The sequence below is a fragment of the Talpa europaea genome (genome assembly GCF_964194135.1).
Source record: "Talpa europaea genome assembly, chromosome: X".
Taxonomy (NCBI): Eukaryota; Metazoa; Chordata; class Mammalia; order Eulipotyphla; family Talpidae; genus Talpa; species Talpa europaea.
In genome coordinates, this window is record NC_140081.1 from 26,468,605 (window position 1) to 26,492,557 (window position 23,953).

At 37.2% G+C, this 23,953-nt stretch overlaps 1 protein-coding gene across 6 annotated transcripts in view; it reads right to left on the reverse strand.

Annotated features, from left to right (window-relative positions):
* Positions 1–23,953, reverse strand: part of CASK (calcium/calmodulin dependent serine protein kinase) — a gene marked incomplete at both ends in the record, with an annotated part of 372,322 nt that overhangs the window by 69,298 nt on the left and 279,071 nt on the right. For 3 of the 6 annotated variants that reach the window (XM_084258753.1, XM_084258751.1, XM_084258750.1), the window contains 2 exons: positions 13,410–13,531; positions 21,822–21,839. In XM_084258753.1, the coding sequence (XP_084114879.1) occupies positions 13,410–13,531; positions 21,822–21,839 (140 nt within the window). The remainder of the gene's footprint in view (positions 1–13,409; positions 13,532–21,821; positions 21,840–23,953) is intronic. The other 3 variants (XM_084258755.1, XM_084258754.1, XM_084258752.1) reach the window with 1 other exon arrangement.

Here is a 23,953-nt window from a genome sequence, read left to right on the forward strand (position 1 = left end):
ACCTGGATGTGTATACATATCAACCTTCATTTCCCCCCTCAATTTCCTTTAATGTATTTTTGCCTTAGGGTCTAAAAATATTTTAGGTAAAACCATAACAAATACAAACCATTTGAAAAATGTGGCAAAGCAAGTAACTAAAATGTCATTAATGGACATTTTAGTCCATTAAAATGCAATCTAACATTAAAGCACTTTCAAACAGTAGTCAGAAATAGGCAGCTTTTCAATGCCTCATTCTTATGGGTCATCTTCATATTGTTTGCCATCTGTAAGGTGATATTCAGAACTTGAAGTTCAAGTCCAGGAGATTAGCCAAGGTCTGGGGGCAACTATGAAGTGAGAACAAAGGAAGACTTCAGCTCCTCTTTCTTTATCACCCATTGCCCCCTCCTTTATTATATCATGTGTAAGGAATATTTAGAATGTCATTTGGGGCTTTACCTGTTGTCTTGGACTTTCAGCTTAAGGCCAGAGCTAAGGCAAATAGGAAAAAAGTGGCATCAAGTCTGCAAGGATACTGCCCTCCCATCTTTCCAGGGCTTGCTGAAAGGTGGCCCAAATGGCTCCTTCACACTCACCCCAGCACCACCCCTCATTCTGCTTATAAAGAAGCTTGGAATCTGTAGGAGTCATAGACTGAGGAGAGTAAGTATATGATGTTGCGGTCTTCCTTTTGTTGAGGATAGCAGAGGGATTTGCCCCCTCCCTCATGCAAAGTGAAGAATGGTAGATTCTCCAAAAGAACCATGCATAGAATGATTGTATGCCAGCAAGGACAGCTCACCATCTCATTCTCCGGAAGGATGCTTGTTGAGTTGCAGCAACTTACAAGGTGTACCAAGAAGAAAGGAGCCCTGTGTGAGAGAGTCCTGGGGGCAGCTCTGACATGTGGTGGTGTCTACCTCTTTCCTAGCTGGAGGCTGCCTGCAGCAGCTCTTGATAGCAGGGTGAGAGGCCAAAGGTGGCGCAGGCCACATTTGTAGAGTATGGTGGGGCAAGAATGTGCGTTTCCCATGAGTCAAGCGTTGCCTCAGAACATAACTTGGCTGAAGTCATCTTGACAGAACCCTGCCCAAGTGGTTGGCTATACAGAACAAGGGGACCCAGAAGTAAGCAGCTGTGGGTAACACCTGGGGCAGGAGCTGGGAGGGTGCTGAGCTGAGCTGCATACATACATAGTACAAAGACAATGCAGAAACTGCATATTTGCAACCCAGGAGAGAGACCACATTTGAATGCCTGCCACTCCAAGGCATCCACAGCCAAGAGGGCACTGGTTGCTCAAGGAACATGATTCTAGAACAAATTGTGTAATGTATGTTCTATAACGTTTCTCTTTTCTGTAACCAGACTCTTGAGTTCTTTGACATTCACGAACAGTAGATGTTTAATACATTTTTTTTAAGTAAATGTGTATTTGAGCTGGGGCATAAGAACTGTAAGTAGATATTTTTAAAACATCCAGAGTAACACAAAAATAAACAGAGTGGGAATACTTATTTTAGCTTGTTTCTTTAGGAACCAGAGATCATTTATTTTTGGTCCTGCTTGCATAGTTAAAAAACTTTCCCTTAAAATGAAGAAATGTAGTTGGACCACATTTCTTTTCTTTTTTGGTACATTTCACATATGACTTCATAAAATTTTCAAGGTGAAATTTTAAGGAGAGAGGCCTGTGAGGTGGAGTGATGGACTTGCAGCCAGCGCAGTGGGGACTGGCGTGGCCTCCTGATGGATGCACTGTCCTTCCTCTTACAGCAGGTTTCCAGTCTGTATTAGCCTCAGTAACACACAAAATCTCAGGCCAGAGAGACACCTCCAGCAAATATTTTTGGAAAAACTGCAGATAATGCCATTTATAGGCTGCCTGGAAAAAAATATGCTATGATTTAAAGGATATTAGCTAATCAACTGTAAGCTTTGCCATGTTAAAAAAAAAGTTAGAATTCTAATCTCTTCCTGCCATGGAGTATAGATTTCAGGCTTTGTGGGCCATTCAGTCTCTGTCATGGCCATTCAGTCCAGTTCTGTAGTGCAAAGGCAGCCATTAACAATTTATAAATGAATGGGCATAAAGTTTCAATAAAACTTTATTTAGAAAAACAGGTGGCTGACAGGATTTGGCCTGAGGATCATATTTTGCCAACATCCGTTCTAGAAGCTTGAATTCAAGGTGCATTGAAGTGACAAAACATATTTCCTTTTTCTGTTTGCTTTCTTGAAATGCAAAGATATCCAGTGTATTTACAAAGCTGAGGGTATAGAGGCTGAGGCAGAGGGAAAAATGTTAGTAAATTATCCCTGGAGGGAAAACAAGAATGAATTTATTATTATTTTCTCTTTCGTTTTTTAAAGATTTGTTTATTTATGCATACAAGAACTGGGGTACAGGCCAGAGGTGCAGAGGGTGAGAGGACTCACCAGAGACAGAGTGGGGAACAGAACAGGCAGACTGACTGAAATGCATTGCTGAGGGGAGCAGCGGGCGAGACAGAAGAGGTCTGCCGTGCCATGTGGGTAGCTCCCTGGGTGCTGCAGAAGCTGCGGATAGCTTCACAGTGCTGTGTTTAACCTCTCGCGCCACCAGGGAGGCCCTATTTTCTCTTTCTAATGAAATTAAAGTCACTCAAGTTCAGCAATTTTTATTTTTAAAAAACAGGCAAAACGAGGAAATGTGAACAGCTGCAAAGGGAACAGACTGTTTCACACCGACTCACTTGCAGACAGGCTGCTCGCTCTGTTTCTGGCACTGAGTCGGATGTGACCACAGACAGGCTTTATCTTTCTCTCTTAAGGAGTTACAAGCAATTTTCAGTAGGAGGCTGCATTCTATATTTGAGATGGGTGTTTTAAACAAAGCAGAATAGAGTTGGTGGTAATATTAAATGCAATTCTCCTGAGATTTATACTTTCAAACATAAAGATGATGACATCAATCAATATGTCACTTTATATTTACATCAAACACTAGATCAAGTTTCATTTTCTACTATACTGCATTATATCTCACTTTCCTCTGATTTCTAATTCTCAAATAGAAGTCTTTATTTTGCTCATAGTTTGTATACAGTATTCGGCAAGATCAACATTTAAAATGGAACGGCTGGCAGAGAACCTAAAAAAATCACAATCACTGGGTTGTGTTCCACTAACTTTTTGGCACAGAGAAAACCAAATCTAAGTGTCAGAATGTATATTATGTGTGATAAGATTGTAATTTGTACAGCCAGACTGCAGACATAGGCCAAATAATGAATGGGTGTGTAGAGTTTTAGGGAACATTGAAGTTCATTAGTAACCACCATCTTAACACTTACTTCAAAAATACTAAGTAAGTTCCCTGCTGGGAAAGAAGTAAAGTTTTTAAGAGTAAAATATTTAGCTGTGAAGTATGCAATGAAATGTGCCTGTGATCCTAATAAACAATTAACAGTGTTCACAGATTTAAACTGCATAGAATAATGGGAATTGAAATGACCTGTTCTAGAAAAATACTATCTTCTCTTCCCTGATTATAAAAAGATATGTATACACACAAAGAGACAATTCTATCAGCAACATTCTTTATAGTTCCTGTGAAATGCCTGTGAAGAAGTTTGGTGAATAGGACAAAGTTCCAAAGTCACATCTTTTTCAGTGAACCCAGGTTAGCCACAGCTCTCCAACAGTACATTTTAAATCTGGCAAAATGTTAGGGAAAGATGATTTAGGACTAAAATATAAGGAATTGATATTCTACTATTGCACTGGAGCTGAAATTAGAGATCAGAGAAAATCTTCTGAGCTTTGAAAATTTACTTTTCCTGCTTAAATTTATATATAAACTCAGCATCTTTAAGCTAAAAATATAAAAATGCCCTTTCAAAGATTTTTGGTATCAGTAAACATTACATAGTCCAAATTGGGAGAAGAACAGTATACTTAACAGCAATGTAAAGATTATATGAATGGGAAACATTAAGTATGAAAGAAGCTCTACAAAATTTAAACTGGCACTTGAGCTTCTATTACACTTGGGAAGAACTTATACAACCTGTCCATCTTACAGATCTAAGAAAATTATACGTTATTGGAATGTTACTATTTTCAAAAGAAAATAAAATCACCCAGGTCATTTTTCTTTTGTGGAATTAAAAAAAAATGCCTATTAGCACCAAAAATGTTTTTTTCCTAAAAATTTACATTCTTTAAAATTTCTAAAAGTCAATTTCATTTTTTTAAATAGTTGAAGAAAACATTCAAAATTAATCCTGCAGATGACTCTCTTCTATTTGTACATAGACCTGTTTTTGTTGCAATCCTATTTGAACATCATACTTATACTTAGAGGGATTATTTTTGAATCCAAGAAGTTAAGACTTGCTTGACCTCCTAGTACAATCTCAAAAGAGTCTTTTTGCTATTCTAACAATAACAACCACTGTGGTGGATTTTTGGTCAGTTGGCAGCTATTTCTGAGAAACTCAAACACTGAACTCAGACGACCTAACTTGGCTGTTCACTAGGCCTTTTTCAGTTGGCAAATAACTAAAATTAAGCCTTGTAAGAAACAAATCATAATGCCCATTTCTTGAGTAAGCAAAAGAAAGCATGAGAAAACACAGGCAATTAGATGATATTAAGCAGGCTTTATTTTGCTTTTAAATCAAGCTTTCTATAATAGCGTACTTTTAAATACTAGATTCCAAGAGTTTGCCCAACCGTGAGAAGTTTCACTATGATTTTTTTCTATTAAAAAGAACCACTAAAAACATTTTTAAAAAGTTAAAACTTAATTTCCTAACCTATGCTCTTTTGAACCACCAACAATTATAGTTAAATGACATTTACACTAAATGAATATCTGATTATTAATTTGCTGCTTTAAAAGAAAGACATTTATACTACATTAAATCATGTGATATTTTATGTAAGTACTGACACAATACAATAACTTTCCACTCATGATATGACTTTTATTTTACATAGGCAAACAGCAAGCATTTGTCTAAGTAGTTGTGGAAAGTTAAAAGAGAACAAAACAAAGACAGTCTGGCAGAAGTGGTTTTATGAGATAATGTTTGAAGGCCACAAAGGGGAGAAGAAAGCGCTTATGTTCTTGGACTGTGAATATAGCAGGTCAACCCCATCAAACATTCTTCAGTTAAACATATCACATTCCTTTTTGGGGGAACCCTCCCCCCTTTCCTTGAAAATAGCATATAGGAGAATCAGTGTATGTTGCATTTTAAAGGTTTTTGGAACATTCCTTTGTCTACTGATAAAGTTGACTATGGTGCCGTAAAAAGGGAGTGGCACTCAGTGGGTAACACTGATACCGGGGACAAGGCAATTCATTATTCTTGGTATTTAAGAATTAATTATAAATTGTTTTAAGAAGTAATTCATCTGGAAAATAAGGGAACTGGAGGGGGTCTTGTAACTAATAGAATTTTTAGTGAAAAATCACACATTCCTTTCGCAAGGATGTGTAACATAGGAGCTAACTTGGAATCCAGATTGTTCCTACAGATGGAACTAAGGCTGAATTCCCTACGACTGGACAGCTCTATTGGGAGAATATGTGGTATGTCCATATGATGGAATGTTACATGGATTTTATTTTATTTTTTTAAAGGTTTATTTATTTATGCACACAAGAACTGGGGTATAGGCCAGAGGTGCTGGGGGTGAGAGGATTCATCAGAGACAGAGTGGGGAACAGAACAGGCAAACTGACTGAAATACACTGCTGAGGGAGCAGTGGATGAGACAGGAGAGGTCTGCTGTGCCATGTGGGCAGAGTATTGGCCGGGGATGGAACTTTTGCTGCAGTGGCTGTGGACAGCTTCATAGCACTGTGATTTAACCCCTTGCACCACCAGGGAGGCCCCATTTTTCATATTTTTAAAAAGAATTATGTGTTGCTAAAGAAAATATATTTTTTGGTATTTGCATGTTGTAATTATTGAAGAAATCAAATTATGTGAAAAAATAGGATGGGGAAGTTAGTGTAATAGTCCTGTGAAACCTAATGGGTTGAGCCCTTCAGTGGGCTTTGGACACTGCAGAAGATAGGCTGCTTGGCTTTGCTGTATTGGCGTTAGGGCACAGGGCTACACAAGGAGACTGAAAACTACTGGTACAGTTGGAGCAATAAATTACAAATGGCATTATAGGACCTACAGTATACTATAACCCACAGAACATGGTGGAATCTTCTAATAGCGCTTTACCTTAAAATAATAGAAAAAGAGGGGCCTCCCCGGTGGCGCAGCGGTAGAGCGCTGGGTTGCGAAGCTACCCGCAGCCTCTGCGGCGCCGGTTCAATCCCCGGCTGCTCCCCGGCCACCGGTGGAGGGTCCCACATGGCGCGCAGACATCTCCTGCCGCCCGCTGCTCCCCCTAGCAGTGTACTTCGGTCCTTCTGCCTGCTCTGCTCTCCGCTCTGGCTCTGGTGAATTCTCTCACCCTCCCGCGCTTCTGACTGTACCCAGTGCATGTATAAACAAAACAAACAAACAAGCAAGCAAACAAATAAAGAAAAACATGCCTCTATTAAAAAAAAAATAAGCAAAAAAAAAATAATAGAAAAAGAGTAAAATATATTTTTTAAATAAAAAAATATATTACTTCTCATTTTCCACTTAAAAAATCTGGAGGTATCATTTCTTAATTGTTTATACAGTTTGATGGTTTTTAGTAAATTTATACAGTTGTACAAGCATCATCTCAATCCAGTTTTGGAACATATTCTTCATTCCAAAGTTTTTTTGTGTCATAGCTAAGAACTCTTTGCCTAACTCAATGCAATGAATACTTATTCCTTTATTTACTTTTTAAAGTTTATTAGTTTTAAGCTTTTACTATAGATCTATGAGGTATTTTGTGGAAATCTTTGTATATGGTGTGAGGTAAGGGTCTATGTTAATTTCCTTCCTTGCATATGGCTCGTCAATTGCTCCAGTACCATGTGTTAAACACACACACACACACACACACACACACACACACACACACACACACACAAAGTCCCTTCCCTATTGAATTCCCTGGGCACCTCTGTTAAAAATCAACTGGCCATGAATGTAAGGATTTATTTCTGAACTTTATGCTGTTCCACAGAATTACATATCTATTTTTACACTAATGCCATGCTATCTTTTAAGACCACCATATATTTTAAGACCACCTTGTCAACTTCTAGCAAGATAAAAAATTCTGCTGGGATATTGATAATTGCATTGAATCTATAGGGGAACATGGGAAAAACTGCCATCTTAACAATATTGAGTCTTCCAATCTATCCATATAGTACCTCTCTCCATTTATTTGGATCTTCTTTAATTTCTTTCAGCAACATTTGTAGTTTTCAGTAAACAAGTCCTACACTTCTTTTATCCAATTCACTAGTAGGTATTTTACTTTTACTGATGATATTGTGAACATTTATTTAATTTTATTTTCAGGGCCTCCCTGGTGGCACAAGGGGTTAAGCACCGCACTATGAAGCAATCCAAAGTCTCTGCAGCATGAGTTCGATCCCCAGCCAGCCAGGAAGCAACCCACATGGCGCAGCAGACCTCTCCTGACTTGCCCGCTGCTCCTCTCAGCAGTGTACTTTGGTGAATCTGCCTGTTCTGTTCCCCACTCTGTTTCTGGTAAATCCTCTCACCTCCCGTATCTCTGGCCTGTACCCCAACTCTTGTATGCATAAATAAATAAATCTTTAAAAAATTATATTTTCTTATCCTTCATTCTTGTTAAGCTTACCTATTAGTTCTAATAGATTGTTTTAGATTCCTCAGGATTTTCTACACACAAAATCATATCTCTACAAGAAGACAGTTATACCTCTTCCTTTCCAATATGCATACCTTGAATTTCTTTTTCTTGCCCTACTGCACTGGCTAGATTCTCTAGTCCAATGCTGAATAAAATTGATAAGAGTGGACAATCTTTGCTTTGTTCTTGGTTGTATTATTTTTCTATTGCTGCTTAACAAGTAACCATGTGCTTAGTAGTTTTTTTTAAAAACTAAATTTGTTGATACCTACATTAAGAATGAAGAAGAAATTTTGAAAATATTCAGGGCACATGATACTTCTAGCTCTCTTTATCTCAGGTATTTGTAGTCTTTTCCACTGACACTGGTACTTCGATACATGTACTGAATACAAGACAAGGCTAGCACTTCAGTCTATGGAAACAGATATGAGTTTTTGTCCATACAGTTAGAAACAGTAGACTGAGAGACCCCCAAGCCTAAAGCAAGAGGCAGTATATAGTTTGGTCTCCAGTCCCAGCAGACAAGTAGCACAAGGATCACCCCATTAGCCATCTGATTTCATATTTGTTGAAACTGACTAGAAGATTAGAGGGTACCCTAAAAGTTATCAGTGATTCACTTTTGCAGGTCTTCAGATAGGCCTTATTATTCTACATATTTAATTGCAAATTGACTGGATTATAAATTTGTGGAAACTTAGGTTTTGCATTTTGTGACTGTTTATCTATTTAAACATTGAAACTTATCATTGTACCAACTTACTTTTCAGACCAAAAACTGCTCAAAAACATCACCAAATTATGCAGAAGTTCTATTTTTTCACTTTAGAAAGCTTCTGAGTTCTAAAAATATGTTGTTCCCAAATATGATCACTAAATTAATATCATCTCAAAAAAGCAAGAGAGTAAATTAAGAGTTGTAGCTTTCCAGTGGAAAGCCCAGGTCAGATGGAAAAATTCTCTAATCTCCCTAAAGAGTAAAAAATATTATAACACATGTCAGTAATACAAAATATACAGGGTTTCATACCAATTTATTTCTGATCTATTATTTAAAACTATTGTTTAATCTATCATAAAATCTACCTGTAAATTAATATAAATCTGTTAAAGTAAGTAGCTACTGCAGTTTTTTTCTTTACTAATTTAATCACCAATTGTATTTTTAGAAAACGTAATTTAGGACTCCCCTTTCATGATCTTAATGAGATGGGCCATCACATTTACTATGGAAACAGCAGTCTGTAACAAATATTAACAGCTGTTCAGAGGTATAACAGATGGTGGGCAAATGTTTAAAACTTAGTTGTCAAAGTTTGGCAGAAAGATAAATGTGTCATTTAACAATGTTTTATAACATTGTTGACTTACAAAGTAAACATTTATTCTGTAACAGGAATATTTCAACAAGAAATAGAGAAGACTGAGTATCACTACCAAATATGTGCAAAATGCTATTTAACTGTAAGAAAACTTAATTTTTTAGCCCATCATAAATAAACACATCCATCAATTGATTAGCTAACTTATCACATGCAAGTCCCAACAACCTATCACATTCCAAGTTCTGACTTAAAATATTTGTACATATTGATGTTGTAGGTCTAGATGAAGAAAAAAAGGTAAATGTTTCACTTCCCTAAAAAAAAAAAAGAAGATATAAAACTACACTTTAATACCAGTTCCCAAGAAAGGCTAATTAACAAATGACAGGGCTATGTTTCATTACTTTATATTAGATTTTTTAAATTCACATTCAGGACAAAGTCAGTTTTCCATGCTGTACGAAACTGAACACTGACTGTCTCCTTAAAATTCATGTCCAGGGGACTCCCTGGTGGCGCAAGGGGTTAAGCACCGGACTATGAAGCTATCCACAGCCTCTGCAGCATGAGTTCGATCCCCAAGTAGCCAGGGAGCAACCCACATGGCAAAGCAGACCTCTCCTGTCTTGCCTGCTGCTCCCCTCAGCAGTGTGTTTCAGTCAGTCTGCCTGTTCTGTTCCCCACTCTGTCTCTGGTGAATCCTATCACCCTCTGGATCTCTGGCCTGTACCCCAGCTCTTGTATGCATAAATAAATAAATCTTTAAAAAAAATTCATGTCCACCTGGAGCCTTAGAATGTAACCTTATTTAGGTGTAGGGTCTTCACAGATATAATTAACATGGGCTCATATTAGATTAGGGTGGACACTAAATGACTGTGTCATTGTAGGGTAAGTGATTTTCGGGCTTTTCTGCCCTCCCACCATTAGAACTGCATGCCTGATGGTGGGTACCTGCATTTGTTACATTGTTGTAAGTTATGTTGTTTACTTCTGTGGGCCATAGCAGCAGGATTGAGATATTCACCAAGAGAAGGGGAGAAAGAATGCCAGAGAAGCCCAGAGTGAAGACTTGCTAGGGGCTTGGAGGCCTGCTGGCCTCCTGGCCCCCCGGAACCCCTGCTGCCATGTACCTGGTTGCTGCACCACATGTAAAAGCTCAATAAAAGCCTGAGAAAGCCTCCGAGAGCTCCAGGACTCTCCTTTACTCGGTCAGCTCGGATCAGAGAGAACGAGCTCTGTGCCCATCCTGCTGCTACAGTAATTATAAGATGGCCATGTGAAGACAGTGTCATCACTGTGTTTCTGTGTGACTAGAGTCTCTGTTTTTCTCTCTGTAGTAGAGAATGCTGTGTGGACACAGAGGTAGAGACTGGAGTGATGTATCTCTAAGTCAAGGAATCCCAAAGATTGTTGGCAACTAACAGAAGATGGAAGAGGGAAGGAAGGATTCTTCCCTGAAACCTTAGCAAGGAGTGTTACTGTGTGACTGAGGGGCACCCAGTGATCCTAAACTCCTAAGGACACTCTAAAGGGATCTGGCCATCCGCGCACTTAAAGACAAAGGAAGCAGACTCTTAGTGTGAAAGATCTACAGCAGAACTAGTGTGCACAGGGAGGGAAGAGAAGAGAGGATATTCCTAGTAATAGTTTCCAATAACCCCCCACCAAATTACCCATCTCCTTGTGGGCAAATGCCCAGCCAAACAGAGTCAGCCCAAAGTGGGGCCACTGAGGCCTGAAAGCTTGCCATGAGTCTAAGACACCTTCTGGTGGGGAACAGCAAGAAAGGGATAAGGCAGGTCTGGGACAAAAGGGTCAAAATGAAAGTATGAGTCAAGATAATGGCTGTTCTCTGTGCCAAGGACAGCCTTCCCACGTGTCTATCACCTTCTTGTTTCTACATGTCTCTCCTCCACGCATTTCCTTGCATGTTCTGAGTGTAAGTCAAAACTGGAAAAGTAAGAGCCACTCCTCCACCCCCGAGTCTACCTGTCTTCTGTGTTAGAGAGCTCACCCCTAGTTCCCAGTAGCTAGTCCAAAGTGGCTGCAAGGAAGTATGTGTGGGGGATGTGGCACCCATTCACTGTGTTGCACCTCCCCCTTCTAAGAGCATGGCTCTGCTCACACCTTGATTTAGGACTTCTAGTCTCTAGGAATGTGAGGGAGTAATTTTTATTATTTTAAGCTACCCTGTTGGCAGCACTTTGTTATGGCAGCCTTAACAAACTAATACGGATACCAAATTGCATTTTCCCGAAGTTGGTATGTGTGTGAATACCCCCCATCTCTGTATCAGAATTTCTATTTTCAAAAAGTAAACACACTGGAATAATCTGGACAAATAAGTGTAATATATTAAAGTGTACAATGTGATGCTTCAACATCATATATGTTGTGAAAGGATCTCACAATCCAGCTAATGAACATACTCACTACCTCACATATGTACCTTCTCTTGCTGAGAACAGTTAGAGAATTCAGTACTACAACAATATTTTTTAAAAGATTTATTTATTTATGCATACAAGAACTGGGGTACAGGGGGTGAGAGGATTCACCTGAGACAGAGCAGGGAACAGAACAGGCAGACTGACTGAAATACACTGCTGAGGTGAACAGCGGGCGAGACAGGAGAGGTCTGCTGTGCCATGTGGGTCAGCTCCCTGGCTAGGGACAGAACTCGTGCTGCAGTGGATGCGGACAGCTTCATAGTGCTGAGACTTAATCCCTTGCACCACCAGGGAGGCCCCCCAACAATACTTTTTTCTATGTGTGCCTTAGATCTTTGGATCTTACTCATCTTTAACTGAAAGTTTACAACCTTTTTTTACTGACCTCTCTCCATTTTCCCCAGTCACCAGTATGAGACAACCACCATTCGACTCCTGTTTTCTGAGTTTGATTTTTTTTGGGTAGCTTGCACATACATGTGATACCATGCAGTATTTGTCTTTGTCTCATTTTACTTAGCCCATTTTAAAACTATTGTTTCCCAGGTGTTCTGTAAAACACATTTTGGAAAATTTTGCTTTAGTTCAATGCATCATATGGCGGGCTAATCAGATTTAGTCCCAAAAAGTTCTAGGGACCCCAAAGCAAATATCATTCTCTTACTAAGGGGAAGTTTTTCTTATAAGAAGACTACTACATACTAATATACTAACATATACTAAGAAAGTTTTCACTGCTGAAGTGAACTAAGTTTTCTAAAAAAGTTATTATATTTAAAATATGACTTGGGCCTCCCTGGTGGCGCAAGGGGTTAAGCACCACACTATGAAGCAGTCTGCAGCCTCTGCAGCACGAGTTCGATCCTGGCCAGCCAGGGAGCAGCCTACATGGCACAACAGACCTCTCCTGTCTCGCCCACTGCTTCCCTCAGCAGTGTATTTCAGTCAGTCTGCCTGCTCTGCTCCTCACTCTGTCTCTGGTGAATCCTCTCACACCCCGCATCTCTGGCCTGTACCCCAGCTCTTGTATGCATAAATAAATAAATAACTCTGTTTTAAACAATGTGACTTAAGGGCCTCGCTGGTGGCGCAAGGGGTTAAGTCGCAGCACTATGAAGCTGTCTGCAGCCACTGCAGCAAGAGTTTGATCCCTGGCCAGGGAGCTAATCCATATGGTGCAGCAGACCTCTCCTGTCTTGCCCGCTGCTCCCCTCAGCAGTGTATTTCAGTCAATCTGCCTTTTCTGTTCCCCACTCTGTATCTGGTGAATCCTCTCACCCCTCGCACCTCTGGCCTGTCCCCCAGTTCTTGTATGCATAAATAAATAAATCTTTTAAAAAAGTGTGACTTAAAATTAAGGCAGTTGTGAACTGTCAATTTCTGCTTTTGCTTTGTATCCCAACCTGCTGTCAACAGAGCCTATCATATTTAATGACGAAATATAGTCATAGGCTTTAAGGAGAAGACTGCGAAGAGCAGCAATTCTAAATATGGAATGTATGTCTGAATATAGTCCATTCTATAATTTATTTGCGTCTCTCTTTACAATACTCGTGCTTGAGGTGTAATGTTTTAAAACAATGTTTAAAGCAATAAAAAGTAATCACAGCTAAAACCAATAGATTCTTCTAATAGAAACACACACACACGTATATATAAAAATTTTCACTGTATTTGCTAAGCTATATTGCATTTGTATGATGTATAATATAATTAATTTCCATTATGAATCTATGATGGATAATTTCCCACAAACTTGAGGCAACTGATAAAGGACTATTATGCTGACATATGGAAATGCATGTAAACTAAAAAGGTACACTAAATATTCAATTTTCAAAAAAAAAATAGAAAGTCTTACATCTAGTAGTGTGTGAAGATGCTGATCCTGGAAAACACTGTGTAGAAAATCTAAGTCCTTTTCACTGCAGTCTGTAAGTGCATGAATTTCTTCCAGGCTGTCCAGTACCTGTGAGACTGCTCCTAAAAGGAACAAACAGAAAAGAAACAGCCGATACAGAAAGTCAGTGTCAAACTAACCTTGTAGCCTAAATCTTAAGAACAATGAACTAATAATGATAGAACTTCAAAGGCTAGTGTCTTTACTGAAGGAGAGACTTAAATGAGTTTCATGTCACTTAAGGACAGATTGTGTGTTTTCAGTGAGTTAATGTTCTTGACAATGCACTTGCATACTCCTCATTTTTCAAAGCAAACTGAAGCTTCTTACTTGAATTAAAGAAATTCATCAACCATAATTGAGTTACTGGGTGCAGATCTGGGAAGATCTGGGTGCAACAATTTATACATCCAGAAGAATGTGTAGGTTCCATGATCCTTTGATGTTTTGAAATATCACAAAACAATACAGGCCAGCCTTTCATAGAGCTACATTCCACCAAGAAGTGAAGGTAAAGTCAGTTGTAGATCTGAGCTGTGGGATGCTGCAACCATGAGCTTCTGCTGTGTGAAACATGCTTCTTAGAATTAAAAAAAATCATTGCCATAACATTGGTTTATATATAATATTTGTATTTTAGAAGTATAGGATCTCCTCCTTCAGATGTTGTTACCACAATGTACCCATTTTTAAGTCTCCAACTTAGGTTAACAAAAATCCCAGTCTATTCCTTCCTTTACATACAGAGTCAAGAGAATCAAGTCATTCTTAGTCTTTTTATTTGGAAGACAAAGATACTTCCAAATACCATATTAAATATTAGGGCAAATCATTTTGCAGGGCAAAGCAAACGGTAGTGTGCTCACTTTTTAAACATTTCCTCTTATAACCAGGAATCCAGAGAGGCATCAGGAGGGAAAGATACATACCTAGTAACAAAGACATCTACAGAGCCTTACAGTAATGATTAACTTATTTCACACTGCAGACAACATGCACATACTCTCAAGGATCCAAAGAACCCCAAGAAGTGAGACTTATAATGGAATATATAGTCAAATGAAAGTGTTCTTGAAGAGTTTTTAAAGACAGAAATCCTCATGATATAAACTTCAAGAAAACAATGCAAAACCACATAAATTAGTATATGGCCAATTATGACAGAAAAAATATACAGACTCAGGGAAAAAACAGAATGAAGTACACCAAGTGGATAATCTCTTTTCTTATTTATACTTCATTTTGTTCTTGTCCATATGTTCCAAATTTTCTAACACAGGAAAAAAATTGCTATATAAAGCAACTGTCTTTTGCAATATTACTTAATTATGTTTTAAAGATTGGGGACTTAAGTCATAAATGAAATGGCTATCCATGTGTAAATTGCTGTGGCTTTTAAATTTTTTTTATTTTGAGATAATTGTAGATTCACATGTAGTTATAAGAAATAATACAGAGTGATCCCTTATACCCTTTATCCAGTTTCCTGCAATGGTGACATCCTGCAAAATTATCATACTCAGGATACTGACATTGATACATTCAAGCTACAGAATATTCCTATCACCACAAGGATCCTTCAGATTTCCCATTTATAGTTACATTCATTTCTCTCCCACTCTACCTATTCCTAACACCCAGCAACTGGTGTTAGAACTAATCTATTCTTCATTTCTATAATTTTCTCATTTAATTTTCTTTTTTTCTTTTTTTCTCATTTAATTTTCTCATTTAAGGATGCTATATAAATGAAACCATACAGGCATGTAATTTTTCGGGATCGGCTATTTTTTTACCCTGGTATTTTTTATTTTCTCTGGCGAGTCATTGAGGTTGTTTAATGCATAAACAGACTGTTCCTTTTTTTCCTAGATAGTATTCCATAGCATGGGAGTACCACAGTTTGATAGGACTGTGGATAATTTTTAATTTTGTATAATTATGCCTACCACTGAAAACATTAAGTGACTATCAATTTAGTGGGATAAAAAAAGTATAAGGCAGAAATCAGTCCTTATCTTCTCTGAAAAGGTTAAGAGCCCAATCTACTTCCTTCTACTGGCTCTTCTCAAGGACTTTTTTCTTTGTTCTAAGTGAGAAAAAAAATCTGGAAATTAGTTCAAAGCCCTTCTTGAAAGTCTTGGAAAAGCAAGAGATGATGTGAAAAATTTAGTTCCAAATATTTCACGGACCCTAGCACACCATCTACAGCAGAATTAAGTACCGCATTTTTAAAGTTAGTTAAGCAGTCCTAAACTTTTGAGACTGCAATAACAAAAGTACTAATGACATATATATATATATATATATACACTTAATTCAGCAGATATCACAGAAATGTAATTCTCATTTTTACTCATTTATCTTAGTGGAATTTTATCTAGTTTTTATTGTCTTTACCCAGCATTGCTTACGCTAATATATAATCTAGCTAGCAGTTTATCCATACTATAAGATTAAAATAAAAACAATCTCGTATCAAGCAAGTATTAAGATGGCAAGTCTAACAACTGAGAGGGAATTCTGGCTGTATCAGATCAGGGACATATCATCTGTTGGTCTCTGAACATCCTAAGCTGCCTGCATGGGTTTACTTTTATGTTTGCACTTGTCCTATTAATTAATAATGTTTGCACTTGTCCCAGTAATTAATAATAAGTAATTCAGTATTTTATAGTAGTAATAGCAGCTCCTAATTTCAAGTGTACGTTATTCCAGGAACAGCCTCCCAGTAAGACAGATATACTACCAGACATATCTAGGTAGGGATCTGAGGTTGAGATGGGTCGAGAGAAGGTCACAGTAAGAAGCAGTGGAGCTATGACTCAATCTTCAGTCTATGTTCCACCTGACTTCATACACTAATTGGTGAGAAACATAAGTGGAATCTTCAAGAAGCTATGTGTGAGTTATGCATGGATATGGAAGTTAGAAAAGAACTTGAACTCTATCAGGCAAACAATAACTAAAACCTATCTTGCCAGGTGCTAGGCAGGGGTTTCTGGAAACAAAACAAAACAAAACAAAACAAAACAAAACAAAACAAAACAAAACAAAACAAAAAAACCAAAAAACCAAAACCAAAAACAAAAACAAAAAACCAAAAAACAAAAAATAGGCCTGATCCCTGACCTCCAGGAAGAGACTCTCAGGCTTGTGTGAATATTAACCCTGAAGTAGACAATACAGAAGGGGTAAAAACAAAGTGACATGGAAACAGACCTTGAGAGAGGAACTGGGGAGCCTCAGAGAGGAGATGGGGTGTCAGGAGTTCACCACCTCCACCAAGGTGATGACACTGTGACCTCTAATCTCTGATGGACCCAGTGGATGCTTTGCTGGAAAGCACATAGGCATCTGTTAGCCTGTGTTTCCAGTAGGCAAGACCACCCGGTCTACTTAAGTTCCTTGGATCTGTCCCCTTTCTTGAAGTGACTTATATTCTTAATCTTGTACCCAGATGTGATTAGCTTTGTGAGTTTTCAGTCATGAAAGGGAGCATTGCCATACCTGTACTCAAATTGCCTATTACATGCTCTGGAAAGTGTCCCTAATTTTACGTTTCTGTAATTAGGTAGAAAAATTATAGTTTTTACTCCATTTCTTCTTCATCTTTTCAAATCGAATGAACACACATTTTTGATCTAATCTCAAAACTTTTCTTCACCCTTGATCATTTCAATACCTTTCAGTGACACCTGTTCTAGGTAGTTCTATTATTTCTTTCTTTGGGTATAACCAGTAGAACCATAGATTACAGTCATCACCTGAAAAATGTGTATAATTGATAGCTGCTGCAGTTCAATACCAAGCCCATCTAGGAGGAGAGAGGAGAGAGGAGAGAGGAGAGAGGAGAGAAGAGAGACGAGAGAGGAGAGACGAGAGAGGAGAGACGAGAGAGGAGAGAATCTAAAAATCTTTTATTTTTTCAATTCATTATAAAATATAAACATACACAGATATTTTGGGGACTTTCCCATTGTTATTTTTTAAAATACTAAGGCAATCAAAATAATATAACACAATACATATACAGGGACTTGAAAGTTGCTACTAGCATTTACTTTTTTGATCAGTACTGCCGTATCTGGAGAAATATTTACTTTTCTCAATAACTTAGAGGGATTTTTTTTCCCCTCGAAAAACCTTCAAATAAACTTGGATCTACCTGGAAAAAGACAATAAATTAATAGAACATGAGTTCAACTTAGAGGGCAGTTTAATTAATGCAGGACTGTAGGTATCCAATTCATATTTCTAATTCCAGGCTGCACTTTTCAGTGTGCTTTGTACAAAAAGACATAACAACACATTTGACAAAATTTTTTTTCTGAGCAAATACTGAATAATGAAAATAAAGTATTATAATGAAAGACTTAACTAAAGAAACAGTTTATTTTATAGCATTGTTTCCTTAAAGTAGTAATGAAAAGTACTTTAATACTTATATTTGCATAAGTTTATAATAAGTTTATCATTTCCAAAGTGCTTTACACTTATTAGCTGATATCATTCCTGCAGGCAGGAATTTATATTAGATAAATCAGAGGTTCAGCAGGTTTAAGTGACCCTGGTGCCACAGCAGTGAGCAGAAGAGCAAGTTCTAGAACCCAGATTTCTGTCCTGAAACCATGTTTTACCCTCAGCAATACACCTGAATAATTATGAAATCACATCCAATTTCTACTCTCTTTTTAATCTCAGTTTTATTTACCATCTAAGACTTATTTTCTCAGCTCTTGGTCGAAACTTTCACATTTATAAATTTATTGGAAAGTAATCAAACTCTGCCTTCAGAACAGCATTTTACTTAAATTTTTACACAATTCACTTGGTAATCAAGTTTGTATAAAAAATAAGTAGATAATCATACATTTTAACTTTGAACATTTTTATTTTTCTAAGAATCTCACTAATATAAACAAGTGTCTAAAATGTTCTGCTGCTATTATGAAATAATAAAAAGAGCATAAATATGTCAACTGTTTTAAAAATGCTTTGAGTCTATTTCTTTAAAGAGGAATGTGCTTTTAAGGTCAATAAAAACTTTGAGTCTAGAACAATCTCATTGCAAGAGTGGAAAAGTCTCATAAAAAATAGTTGGCTGAGTAAAAATAACCAAATAGCAGGACAGAAAAATAAACAGTAGAATGTTTAAATGACAAAGTTCTCACTGTCAAAATCGGTTGGGTCTGTCTTAAAACTATTTCTCCCTATGTTTTACCATGAAAAATTTCAAACACAAAAAGTTGAAGAATTATACTCATACCCTGGATTCTATAATTGTTAATAGTTTGTGATACTTGCTTCATCACATATCTATCCAGTCATCAATTCACTGTATTTTTCGTTCATTTCAAAATGAGTGATAGAGTGGCCAACATCAGTACGCTTCACCCCAAAATGTTTCAGTATAGATTTCAATACCTTTTTCTCTTTTCCAGGTAAAATTTACATAGGGTGAAATATATAAAGCTTAAGTGTATCATTCAACAGTTTTGAGATATGTATATAGTGCATACACCTAGGTATGCAGTTATTTTAATAACAAAGATTTATATGTTTGCATTCAACATCTGAATCTCGTTTAGCTTCTCCTGAAGAGTAATTCATAACCTCTCTTGCGATTATATTAGCAACCCCCTTCATAGAACACAGAATCATTACACACATATTCTTATTACCCCCTCATTCAAAACCTCTTTTAGTAAGCACATCAGCACTAAAAAGTCTGCTTACTGGACCTCCTTGGTGGCACAGGAGTTAAAGTCTCAGCACTATCAAGCTATCTCAGCCACTGAGGCATGAGTTCAATCCCCTGCCTGGGAACTGACCCACATATGGTGCAGCAGACCTCTCCTGTCTCATCCACTGCTCCCCTCAGCAGTGTATCTCAGTAGATCTGCCTGTTCTGCTCCCCACTCTGTCTCTGGTGAATTCTCTTACCCCCTGCACCTCTGTCTTACACCCCAGTTCTTGTATGAATAAATAAATAAAATAAATCTTAAAAAAATCTGTTTAGTAAGGAGATTTAAGTTAAAATTCACCAATTTAAGTGTAAATTTTTATCACTCCAAAAAAGTTTCCTCTAGTCCCTTTGCAGTTAATCTCTTTCTCTTTGTCTTACCCCTACACTGTAGAATAGCTTTTATTCCCTCTGTGTAAAATAGAATTGGTTATCAATCGGGTTATAGCCAACAGAGAACCCTGCAATGGAAATTGTATGTTGGGCTTCAGTATTATATCCAATCCAAGTTATTTAAACCTATGCCTGGTAACAAAAGCTTTAGATTCTTTATGCATAGATTATAATGCAGATGCACTGAAATTTATTACAGGAAGTAAACTGCTAATGTATTCTGTGAGAGGACAGATGCCATTATGCTTGTTAAAATGGAGTGTGTATCCAAATAGTAACATCATAGGGTACAAATTTCTCGCAAAGTACTTTAATAACATTCTGCCGCTTGTTAAGTGTCCATGCATATAGCTTTACAACAACAACAAAAAAAGCAGTACTTGATACTTCCAAGATACTTTCATTCCAAATGAACTGATAAACCTCCTGATTAAAAAAAAAAAAAAGGAGAGGGATGCTAAATCTGGAGAAATAGTAGCTACAAATGGCTAGAATTTTACATTTCAATCGTCATTAACTTGTACAAGGTACACAGCCTCTAAGATGGTGCCCAAGATCCCTGCTCCTGGTTTTCACACCTTGTATAATAAATCTCCCTAAAGTATGGGCAGGATTTTTTAACACACGTGTAATTAACAGAAGTGTTAAGACTGTGGCTTCTGTCGGTGCTTTCTCTCATTTTTCACCCCTTTCTTCGATCATGTGTGCTGGGGGAACAAACTGCTATATTGTGAATAGCTCTGTGGAGAGGCCCAACAGCCAGCAAGGAACTGAAGTCTGTCCCCTGCAGCTGGGCCTCCAGATGAGATTGCATGCAACTCTGGACCACAGCTTTACTGCAATCTCATGAGAAATCTTGAGCCAGAGGAATTCAACTACACCATGCTTGGGTTCCTGACCCTGGAAACTGTGAGATGATAAATGCTATTTTGAGATTATTTATTACACAGCAACAGATAACTAATATACTGTGAGATTTTTATATTAAATAAGCTGCAATTTGAGTTACAAGTCACTAATGCAATAAAACGTGACAATGAATTTAATTACCAGGACCCTGATTTTCTAATTTATCTTTGGTTCTTATCTAGTCCACAACCCCTCCTCCTTCCTACCAATAAGCACAATGTTGGGGTGAAGGTTTGCTGCATCTTTTTTTTAGATTTATTTTTATTATTTATGTGTACAAGAACTAGTGTGTAGGCCAGAGATGCCAGGGGTGAGGTGGGATGAGAGGATTCACCAGAGACAGAGTGGGGAGCAGGACAGGCAGATCTACTGAAATACACTGCTGAGGGGAGCAGCAGATGAGACAGGAGAGGTCTGCTGTTAGCTCCCTAACCCATGGGTTCGATCCCACATGGGTGGGAATAGCCGTGGCGATGATAGCGCTGAGCCTAACCTCCGAGCCACCAGGGAAGTCCCTGTTCCATCATTTTAATTGAAATTATTGTTGAGATAATTATAGATTCATATGCAGCTATAAGATATGCTACAAAGATCCCTTGTATACTATGCTTAGTTCCCCCACTAGTAGCAAACATTTTATAAAACTATACTATAATATCATAACCATAATATACTGACATTGATATAATACACCCATCTTATTCAGACTGCCTTAGTTTCACTTGTACTCATCTGTGTGTGTGTAATTTGACACACTTTTCACATTCACATTCTTACATACTCGAATTACATGCCTTTGTAATCAAAATCTAACCATTATATTATTCTTTATAAATGTTGTATCTGATGGTAAACATTGTTAAGAGACATGATTCAGAAGTTAATTTCACAGCTCCACATTAAACTGAAAACACAGTAATGGAATAATACAAACTGCTTATAATTGAGTAATTGTCAAAGGAAAATTCACTTACCCTGAAAGTTTTCTTGAAAGCAAACTATAAAGTAAAATTTTACCTTTTCCCCAGAATTAATGAATTTGTGCTGAAATTCAGATGTAAAATAATATTAAATGCGGTTGAAATTTTAACACAGCCTCTTTTTCCTTTTATAAAAGAAATTAGATGTTAACATTATTCATATGACAATGCCTTAGGAAATTAATATATCCAAGTTTTAATTTTATGATCAGGCAGTGTTAAAATTTATAACTAAATATCTAAACACAAACAGCCAAGGAAAAAGTCAAGCTGATTATGAATCATGCAAAGCCAAACACTTTTGCATAAAAGATTAACATTAGAGGAAAACAAAGGGATACCTACTTTCTGCTGCTAGAAGTCCTAGGAGGAAGGCAGCATATGGACAAACAACAAACAGTATGATTTTAGAGCAAACAGATTATCAAGCCACAGCTGGGCCCACTGGATGAGCCACAAGGATCATGGCCCCTGGCAGAGTCCAAAGTGACCCGTAGTGTTCCATGAGCACTTTTATTCGGACTGTTTATAATTTCATCCCAACACTGGGTTTTGATTCTGACTTCTTCAATTTGAAATATGAGAACAGATTATTTCTACTTTGCATTAGTAAGTAACAAAACAACAATAGATTGTCTATCATTTCAAAAGGAAAAAAAACTCATATAAAAAAGTTTTACTATGTAAACAGCATACCTAAACATGTTAAGACTTCTTTAGATGACAAATTAGGAAACTGATTTGTTTTAAATTTGTTTTTAAATTGTGATTGTTGAATAGAATAGAATTTAGAGAGGGACTAAAATAGGATTGCCAGCTTTTAAGTATGTCAAGTGAGGTCTTGACATACTTACCATTTATTATCATTTCAGAGAAAGACTAGAAAAGGCCTTGGAAAAATAAAAACAGTCCATGTCAAGATAAGGCAGCTGGTGATCTTATACTACTCTCTTCTTCTAACCCCTCCTGCAGTGTCCCTCACCCCAGCCTTAAAGCACAAGCTCTCTGGTCAGTTTTTCCTTTTTGCCATGGGCTTAGAAGAACTTTCAGGTAATGATGGAAGTGTGTTGTATTTTGTACTGTAAAACAAACCCACAGAGATGTAAACAGACAGTGAAGGGATAATGTTGGGAAATTCAATGATGCAGAATTTAAGGATTAGAATTAAATAGAGAAAAATTTAGGCTTTCACATGAAAATGTTAAAAAGTAGGAATAAAGTGAAAAATGAAAATATGAATGCTCACTTATGAAAGTGTAAAAGCTAAATGTGAGTCCAGGTAAAATATATAACAGGCTTTCTGTAACCAGCCATACAACCATTATTGTTGGTTGCAGAAAAGGAAATTTATTGGCAGATAGCTAAATTTACTGACATAGCTATTTGATAAATAATGCTGATACAATTACAATGCTTCCCTGTAAATGGATTAATATTAAAATTAATTTTAGGAACATGAAATATTCCTGACAGCTATGTGAAAATTTGGAAAATCTGAAAATTTTTCTTTTGCCTTTGACTTCTGAGTATATTGTTTTCCCTTCTCATTTACTGTAGGTCATAAAACATGCACACGGCATAGTAGCTCTACTATCTTTTATTTTCAGCAACCAGACAGTGCTTTCTGAAAATATTACAGAGATAGGTATTTAGTATGTCAAATGAAGATATATACTACTTCATTTAGTGACAAAATCACTAAGATGAAGAAATTTAAAAAAGACAAAAAAGAAAAAAGAAATAGGGTATGACTGCAGGAAACAGAGGTAAGAAAGAATGTTAAATTGTGAATAAGTAATTTCAGGGCTTGCAGGCTGTCTGCAAGACAGTGTAAGAAATTTCCTTTTTCTTTAAAAAGCAAGTACTATAATCAGAAACTATTTTAACTATATCATTTAAAGATTGTACTGAAAAACAGAGAACATTGGGCAATAAAAATACATTTAATGGAAAATAATCGTGTCTATAACTATAGAGAATTTCTTCCCCTAAAGAAAAAAACAACTATTCACAGTAAGGAACACTTAAGAACTCATTAAACTCTTGCTAGCAGAGGTAATTATTAAGGGACAACATTAAAGATTTGGTCTATGAAGCTGTTTCAAGGACCACATTGCTCTCTAGGCCCATTTCTAAAGATGAAAATGGCATTAAAAATCTTAAATATATTCCTAGTAGGTGACTATCGCATGTCGTCACAGAGCCACATAAAACCATTACTGGACCTACTGTCCCTACATAAGGTCAACTGTTATGTGAAGAGAGAAGAAAGGTTTGAGCTAACAATAACAACAAAGCTACACATGGGGGGAACAAAACGAACTGGAAGAATAAAAGACAGACATGAAATGACAGTGAGCACTGGAGAACACGACTATAAACACAACTCAACTGTACCCTTGACTTTCATGTGGTAAGGACTCTGGATAATTTCCAAGTCAGCATAAGAGGAAAACAGCAAGGTCTTCTCAAAGAGT